This window comes from Salminus brasiliensis, chromosome 16 (genome assembly GCF_030463535.1).
Source record: "Salminus brasiliensis chromosome 16, fSalBra1.hap2, whole genome shotgun sequence".
In the NCBI taxonomy this organism is placed as follows: Eukaryota; Metazoa; Chordata; class Actinopteri; order Characiformes; family Bryconidae; genus Salminus; species Salminus brasiliensis.
The window spans coordinates 30,420,306-30,430,326 of record NC_132893.1 but is presented as its reverse complement, the minus strand read 5'-3'; the positions used below and the strand labels follow the sequence as shown (position 1 = coordinate 30,430,326).

The window sequence follows — 10,021 nt, the reverse complement described above, 5'->3', positions numbered from 1 at the left end:
CCGCTTTTAGCGTCTTATCTTGAACCCTACACCCTACACCCTACACCCTACAGCCTGCACACTAGACCCTACACCCTACACCCTACAGCCTGCACACTAGACCCTACACCCTGCAGCCTGCACACTAGACCCTACACCCTACAGCCTGCACACTAGACCCTACACCCTACACCCTACAGCCTGCACACTAGACCCTACAGCCTGCACACTAGACCCTACACCCTACAGCCTACACCCTACAGCCTGCACACTACAGCCTGCACACTACAGCCTGCACACTACAGACTGTACACTGCAAACTAGTCAACAACCTAGGCAGTACACACTACACACTAGACCCTACACCCTACAGCCTGCACACTACAGACTGTACACTGCAAACTAGTCAACAACCTAGGCAGTACACACTACACACTAGACCCTACACCCTACAGCCTGCACACTACAGACTGTACACTGCAAACTAGTCAACAACCTAGGCAGTACACACTACACACTAGACCCTACACCCTACAGCCTGCACACTACAGACTACAGACTGTACACTGCAAACTAGACAACAACCTACACTTTATACACTACAGCCTATGCACTATACACTACACCCTACACCCTACAGCCTGCACACTACAGCCTGCACACTACAGACTACAGACTGTACACTGCAAACTAGACAACAACCTACACTTTATACACTACAGCCTATGCACTACACACTACACCCTAGACCCTAAACACTACACCCTACAGCCTGCACACTACAGACTACAAACTGTACACTGCAAACTAGACAACAACCTGCACTTTATACACTACAGCCTATGCACTACACACTACACACTAGACCCAAAACACTACACACTATACCCTACATACTACAACCGATAACCTACATGCTATACACCGCCCCCTATACCCTACAACCTATACACTGCAAACTAGTCAACAACCTACACTTTATACACTACAGCCTAGGCAGTACACACTACACACTAGACTACCCTACACACACCCTACACATTACATCCTAAACCCTGTACTCTACACACTATACACTACATCCTAAACCCTATACTCCACACCTTACACACTAAATCCTAAACCCTATACTCTACACCCTACACACTACATCCTAAACCCTATACACTACACCCTACAAACTACAATCTAAACCCTATACACTACACCCTACACACTACATTCTAAACCCTATACTCCACACCCTACACACTACATCCAAAACCCTATACACTACACCCTACACCCTACATCCAAAACCCTATACACCACACCCTACACACTACATCCTAAACCTTATACTCCACACCCTACAAACTACAGTCTAAACCCTATACACTACACCCTACACACTACAGCCTAAACCCTATACTCCACACCCTACACACTACATCCTAAACCCTATACACTACACCCTACACACTACAGCCTAAACCCTATACTCTACACTCTACACACTACATCCTAAACCCTATATACTACACCCTACACACTACAGCCTAAACCCTATACTCTATACCTTACACACTACATCCTAAACCCTATATACTACACCCTACACACTACATCCTAAACCTTATACTCTACACCCTACACACTACATCCTAAACCCTATACTCCATACCTTACACACTAAATCCTAAACCCTATACTCTACACTCTACAAACTACATCCTAAACCCTATATACTACACCCTACACACTACATCCTAAACCCTATACCCCACACCCTACACACTACATCCTAAACCCTATACTCCACACCCTACACACTACATCCTAAACCCTATACTCCATACCTTACACACTAAATCCTAAACCCTATACTCTACAAACTACATCCTAAACCCTATACACTACACCCTACATCCTAAACCCTATACTCCACACCCTACACACTACATCCTAAACCCTATACTCCATACCTTACACACTAAATCCTAAACCCTATACTCCACACCCTACACACTACATCCTAAACCCTATACACTACACCCTACATCCTAAACCCTATACTCCACACCCTACACACTACATCCTAAACCCTATACACTACACCCTACACACTACATCCTAAACCCTATACTCTACACCCTACATCCTAAACCCTATACTCTACACCCTACACACTACATCCTAAACCCTATACTCCACACCCTACACACTACATCCTAAACCTTATACTCTACACCCTACACACTACAGCCTAAACCCTATACACCACACCCTACACATTACATCCTAAACCCTATACTCCACACTCTACAAACTACATCCTAAACCCTATATACTACACCCTACACACTACATCCTAAACCCTATACTCCACACCCTACACACTACATCCTAAACCCTATATCCATACCTTACACAGTAAATCCTAAACCCTATACTCTACAAACTACATCCTAAACCCTATACACTACACCCTACATCCTAAACCCTATACTCCACACCCTACACACTACATCCTAAACCCTATACTCCATACCTTACACACTAAATCCTAAACCCTATACTCTACAAACTACATCCTAAACCCTATACACTACACCCTACATCCTAAACCCTATACACTACACCCTACACCCTACATCCAAAACCCTATACACCACACCCTACACACTACATCCTAAACCCTATACACTACACCCTACACACTACATCCTAAACCCTATACTCCACACCCTACACCCTACATCCAAAACCCTATACACTACACCCTACACACTACATCCTAAACCCTATACTCCACACCCTACACACTACATCCTAAACCCTATACTCCACACCCTACACACTACATCCAAAACCCTATACTCCATACCTTACACACTAAATCCTAAACCCTATACTCTACAAACTACATCCTAAACCCTATACTCCACACCCTACATCCTAAACCCTATACTCCACACCCTACACCCTACATCCAAAACCCTATACTCCACACCCTACACCCTACATCCAAAACCCTATACACTACACCCTACACACTACATCCTAAACCCTATACTCCACACCCTACACCCTACATCCAAAACCCTATACACTACACCCTACACACTACATCCTAAACCCTATACTCCATACCTTACACACTAAATCCTAAACCCTATACTCTACAAACTACATCCTAAACCCTATACACTACATCCTACATCCTAAACCCTATACACTACACCCTACACACTACATCCTAAACCCTATACTCCACACCCTACACCCTACATCCAAAACCCTATACTCCACACCCTACACCCTACATCCAAAACCCTATACACTACACCCTACACCCTACATCCTAAACCCTATACACAATATTATGGCCATTTCAGACTTCTCTATACCATCCCACAGCAGATGCAGTTCTTTAAATGTATGTAAGTATGTAAGTATGTAGATCAGGGGAGCTTTCTGAGTCTTTAATCTCACAGTGAAAAGTATGTGTTTATTTTGGTCCCCATTAAAGCCACAAAGAGAGGTTGGTAAATGGCAACGTAGCTAATCAATTCAAACCACACGATGGGGGCATTTTAAGGGGTGAATGAAATAGGCCTACATGAAAACATGCAAGATAGGGGTCTTTAATGTACCACCAGGGCTTGGAGGACTGGCCAGTGATGGGTTTTACCCCGTGCAGTAAGCTGGGAGACTCTACTGCCCTCCGGACTGTCAGTAGTCTGCGCTGCTGCTTGTTGTGAATTGGGGAAAATGGCGTCCGGTGTTCGGCAGGAGCTGGCCCAGCTCATGAACTCCAGTGGATCTCACAAAGACCTCGCTGGAAAGTACGCATTTCTACAGCTGCTTTTGTTTATTATCCCCCAACCTATTATTCCAGTCGACCCGCTTTGTTGGGGAGGGTTTCATTTCATCGAGACAGGGACGCAGAAAGTGCGGCTACAAGCTACTTAGCTAATGTTGCTAGCTACCTAGCTATAATGCTAATGCTAGCTACCTATATGCAGTTACGCTGCTTTTCCAGAGAACTCACACTTTACTAGCTATAATAACCACTGAAATTATAGCTGGAGTGTTTAATAACTGTTATACCAGTGTGCTCTTTATATTTACACTATATCTGCACTTCATTGACGTTAGGCGAGTCTGCATGGTAGCCAGCTAGCTAGCTTCGTTGATGCTAATGTTGGCTAACGTGCAGCAGTGCTGTCTAAGTGTGTAGCTGGCAGTCGTGCTCTGCAGAAATCAGGTACTTTTCTGCAGCTGACAAAGCTTTACTGAGGTTTAACAGTGGCTTACTGACTTATTTAGCTAATAATCGACGTGGTTTGTGTGTCTACTACTGTATGAGACAGTGTGTGGGCTATTAGTGCTGCATGCAGTGCAGCAAGGAGGGCTGCAGTGAGTGTAAATAAACACATGGCAGATATGCTGGCAGATATGCTGTCAGATTATCAGCTGGTTTTGGCCAAATTTGGTATTTACTGTATGTAAAATACTACAGACGTCTTTGACCGTGTTCTCTAACTGTGCATGGTTCTAGATATCGTCAGATTCTGGAGAAGGCTATACAGTTTACAGATGCAGAACAGCTGGAGGCACTGAAAGCATTTGTTGAAGCCAGTAAGTTCTCATCATCAATACATCACATCACATTAGAGTATTTCATCACTGTCGCACAAAAATCTTGTATCTCCAAAATGGTAAAAAGAAAGTAAAGTAAATGCAAAAGGATTTCTATTCATCATAAAACTGTGAGCTGCCAGATTGAAAGTATGAATTTTATGATTTTTGCAGGACAGTGATGATATGTAAGCTGTTTAAGTGTCTATGGTGTATAAAGTTTATATATTGTTGTCTGTAAGACGTTTCTGTGGCTTTCTTCCTCTGCAGTGGTCAATGAAAATGTCAGTCTAGTGATATCCAGGCAGCTACTGACCGACTTTTGCACACACCTTCCAAGTTTACCCGACAGCACAGCTAAAGCTGTCTACCACTTCACCCTGGAGAAGATTCAACCAAGAGTCATCTCCTTTGAAGAGCAGGTGCGTTCGGGTTAAAAAGCTCCTTAGTACCGTACACACACTTTCCTCATGTTGTTTTCCCTAGTAAGTAATTCATGCCTTGTTTAGTGAGAGTGCTACAGACAGAGTGAGTATATACTTTAAAATTAAATGTATATCCTTGCAGGTGGCCTCAATAAGACAGCATCTAGCCACTATATATGAGAAGGAAGAGGACTGGAGAAACGCTGCCCAGGTTTTAGTGGGTATACCACTGGAGACAGGACAGAAGTAAGTCAGTCTGCTTTGAACTAGCTATTTATTTATTTATTTATTTATTTATGTATTATTTAATTTTTTTCTTTACCTTAAGGTTCACTTGACCTGCTTGTGACTTGAAAGACAGAGAACAGTTCTAGTTAGTTTTTTGCATGAGCTTTTTCAAACCTGTTTCGAGAGATTGAAGCGAATAAAATAGCTTATTCGGAAAAGGGTTCGAGCTTGCGAAACGTCCGAAATGTCGCAGCACAGTGACATCTGGTGGCCAATTAGTGGTTAAAACGACAGTCTCCGTCTTATAATAATAATAAGCAAATAACAATAAAGAAATGGTCTGATTCCATAGAAACTACTTACATGCAGAAGCATTACATTCTTGCACCTCTGTTAAAACGTGAGGGTGTAGCAGTGTTGCTATTAGTCATGTTGACCACAGTCTCAGTTCTGAGAAGATTTCAGAGATTTTATCGAGATCTAAATTTGTAAGACTCTCATTTAGAAACATTTTGTGTCTAAATATTATGAACACTTGAGCACTTCCTTAGGTGCATACTGAATTGAGAGGGGGGGGGGGGGGGCGTTTGACATTTTTGTTTAGATACAGACTTTTTACAGACAGATTAATGTGTCAACGAGAAGGTTAAGAAGCTGCTAATCTGGGCAGTAAGTGTTTATTTCCTCAGTGAAACACTACATTTACATTTACATTTACGGCATTTAGCAGACGCTCTTATCCAGAGCGACTTACAAAGTGCTTTGCTATTTACCCAAGAAAACCTCAGCTAGTTAGAATAGACTAATACAAAAGATACCTCCAAGCTTAGACATTACTAAACACAATACAATAAATACTAATACTAAATACTAATACTACCACTGTGTTCATTAAAACAACTCCAAGCTCTCCTTATGGAGTCTAGTCTAGTTCTGCTCAGATCAACATCTGGTTTGGTGGTAAATCAGGGCTTAATGATGGTAAATCAGGTAAGCTGATGCTGCTGATGCTGCTGATGCTGCTGATGCTGATGGAGTTGGACACATTCACGCTGTGCTGGCTGGACTGGGGGGCATCCAGGAGAAACCTGGAACTGAGCTCTGTTCTTCAGCTAGCTCACAAGATCTCACCTACTTTCTACAGAATGAGAAGATCTTGCTCCTTTTTACTGGATTAATGCTGACCTTTATCTCGTCTTACTGGTTTTAAATAATGTGATTAGGTGCTTAAAACACCTGATTGGCTGCCCTGTAAAAGCAGCCCAGGCTGAAATACTCAGTAGGTAGAAATATAAAACTCTCCTGTGTGGTTGTTTTTCAGACAGTACAATGTCGACTACAAGTTAGACACTTATCTGAAGATTGCCCGCCTTTATCTGGAGGATGACGATCCTGTTCAGGCTGAGGCCTACATCAACCGCGCGTCTTTACTCCAGAATGAGTCAACCAATGAACAGCTGCAGATCCACTACAAGGTGCAGAAGAGGACTGGAGTTTTATTATGGCCCGTCATTGTCGCTAGATGCTCTAGAAAAGATTTCATTGTGCATTCTGTATCTTTACAGGTTTGCTACGCTAGAGTGCTGGACTATCGAAGGAAGTTTATTGAAGCTGCCCAGCGCTACAATGAGCTTTCGTACAAATCCATCGTCCATGAGAGCGAACGTCTGGAGGCCTTGAAACATGCTCTCCACTGCACTATTCTGGCCTCTGCAGGTATGTAGGTGTTCATTCATCATTCATTTCGAAATCAAGGATATTTAAATATAGTTTGTCCTGCTTTTGCTGAAGTACCTGAGGATTTGATTGTATTTAGCGACAGAAGCGTTAATGGGGTCAGGCTGTTGGATGATCACCACCCCAACTCCTAAAGCTGGGACTTTATATCCCTCTAGCCCACACTTTGCATTAGGCATGGTGCCATAGGTTCATGTTTATCTGCTCCAGAGAGTCCTATTCTATTGGCAGTACTTCTCTACAAGGACTAGACAGGCTGTGTGTGTTCACATCTGTGTCAGCAATGGGTATAACTTAAAGCAGCTGAATGCATTCATTAGAAGGGGTGTCCACAAACATTTGGACATATATAAAGCGTGGTCTATTCGTCTTTTGATACAATGTAAAGAACAACTGCCAGCTTATTATCATGATATGACAATGAACAGTGTATTAAAATTTGAAGTATTCAGAGTCATCCTTTTGAATTCATACTAAAACTAAGCCCATGCCAACTGTGATGGGTCCTTAGGGCAGCAGCGCTCCCGTATGCTGGCCACACTGTTTAAGGATGAACGATGCCAGCAGCTGGCTGCCTACGGCATCCTAGAGAAGATGTACTTGGATCGAATTATCCGGGGGAACCAGCTGCAGGAATTTGCGGCAATGCTGATGCCCCACCAGAAGGCCACCACAGCAGATGGTAAGTCTTGTCTTCATGTCTCGATTCCAGACAGTCAATGAGTTTTGTAAAGGCCAGTACCGTTTCTTTTGCAGTGTCACTGTTGAGTTAAGGCAAGTGGAATAAATTTGAGTACTTTTGTATCTTTTCTTCAGGGTCAAGTATCTTGGATCGAGCAGTTATTGAACACAACCTTCTCTCCGCTAGCAAGCTGTACAATAACATAACATTTGAAGAATTAGGAGCGCTTTTAGAGATCCCACCTGCAAAGGTAAGAAACAGCATTTTTAAGCATTAAGCCCAATTAAAGTGGGAACTGTGAGAATTATCTTATCTCTATATATCTATATTGCATATTATATTGCATCTTATCTCTATATATCTATATCTATATTTACATCATAGCTCTAGTAGGGAGTCAGAGTGGTCAGGGCACTTTCTCACTTTTGATATTTTAAAAGTGCTGAGACTTTTCATATCAGCATTTTTTATATATTAATATGCCTTGCTTAGTATTCAGATGTTCCTTAATAACTTAATTAACAGGCTCCAAATGAAACTCTGACTTTTAAAATATATTCTTGAGGAGAGGTCTTCAGCCTTGATTTAAGCTTGGAGTTATAAGCCATCCCTGTCTACATTATTTGTTTGTTTGTTTGTTTCTTTGCAGGCAGAAAAGATTGCCTCCCAGATGATAACAGAGGGTCGTATGAATGGCTTCATTGACCAAATAGATGGCATTGTCCACTTTGAGAGTAAGTTGGGTCTTCTGCAACGTACATCACTTGTATCAGAGCCAGTGAAATGCAGGGGAGGTACTGTACCATCAAAAATCGTGGGACAGTTTCTTTTGTTTAAAAAAAAAAAAAACCCTAAGACTAAAGCTGGGTTTACAATTTCTTTTTTGTTTCCTGATTTCTTACTGTATTACAAATAATATTATATTCTGTATAGTAGATCATAGTGTGCAGCACCCATTGAAGCATCACTATAGAGCAGTGCTTTTAAAAAAGCGCCCAGTTCCTTTACAACTCTGCAGTCCAGTCACTTAGTGTGTGTGCGCATTAGTCAAGTCAAGTCAAGTCAAATTTATTTGTATAGCGCTTTTTACAACTGTTGTCGTCACAAAGCAGCTTTACATAATTAGTACTTAGCATTAGCCTCCTCCTCGGTTATGAATGCCTGGATTGACCCCCGATCCCGAGTCATTGGATCGGATCGGGACATCGCCATCTAAAAATCAACGTTTCATTATTTTTCAGGACAAATCAGCAGTTCGCTGCTATAACTCATGGTTTTGTATGTGTATATGTTCCCATGAGTCTTCCTGTGACTTGAGCTGAGTTTGGCAGTGATCTCAGCTTTGTATTATGTGATAAAAATAGTAATCGTGGAATCTAAGAGGCCTTTAGCTGAAATGTGCATTTATTGGTTCTGCTGCTGCGGTTGACTGGACAGACAAAAAAAGTTTGTGCAGGTTTTGTTCAAAATATGTTTTTGAAATGGACCTTCAGTTTATTTTCAGAGTATTTTGGCCTCTCCTTATTCATAGAGATAGTAACTTGAATGACTAGAAATGACTTCCAGGCAGCGTTGCAAAGATGGTTGCAGAGTGAATAGACTTACCTATATCTATGTGCCTTTGCTGAAATTGAGATTGTGATTAGTTCTGCTGCTGGGTTTGACCAGCCCATAGCTGAAGTGCAAATTTTGGTTGGTTTTGCCACTGAGGACAACGATTTTGATTGGTTTTCACTTGCCCTATAGCTTTAATTGGCTCTACCAATGAGTTTGACCAGTTTGCACCCATTTAAAGTGGTGTGGCACTGACCCGATACCTTGAAAGTGGTGGGTCAAATGCTGGATCGCCCCCATAGTTCTGGCCAACACGATAAAGGGTTTAAAAAAGCTCTTATTGCTATGAAAGTGTTACACGTCTTAAAGAAGTCCTTCTCTTTTTCCCCCCCTTTTTAGCACGAGAGCCACTCCCCACCTGGGACAAACAGATCCAGTCACTCTGCTTCCAGGTCAACAACCTTCTGGAGAAAATTAGTCAGGCAGCACCAGAGTGGACAGCGCAAGCTATGGAGGCCCAGATGTCCCAATAAACCTTTCTGCCATGCCATTGCACCACCTCTAGATCAAAAATTGCAGAGACACTTTCCAAAGACTCCTTCTCAAAAGGCCAGCTGTGAGCAGGCCGCCTGAGTACTCTGTTAAGATGTTGCTTTGTAAGCAGTTGGATCAGCTGCAGCACGTGCGTGACGACATATTCACAGTGACTGTTTTAGGTTTTGAGGCACACGTCATATTAACATGGACGTAGTATGTGAAGATGTCTTAATAAACCTTTGTGTAAATCTACAAA

General features: G+C 42.3%; 1 protein-coding gene across 1 annotated transcript; it reads left to right on the top strand.

Annotated features, from left to right (window-relative positions):
* Nucleotides 1–3,677: 3,677 nt before the first annotated feature.
* cops4 (COP9 constitutive photomorphogenic homolog subunit 4 (Arabidopsis)) lies at nt 3,678–10,021 on the top strand. The gene is made up of 10 exons (XM_072658396.1): nt 3,678–3,806; nt 4,523–4,602; nt 4,873–5,024; nt 5,170–5,273; nt 6,577–6,730; nt 6,821–6,971; nt 7,504–7,674; nt 7,809–7,924; nt 8,324–8,408; nt 9,628–10,021. Exons 1-10 carry the CDS (start codon nt 3,733–3,735, stop codon nt 9,759–9,761), a joined length of 1,221 nt encoding a protein of 406 aa, XP_072514497.1. The 5' UTR covers nt 3,678–3,732; the 3' UTR covers nt 9,762–10,021.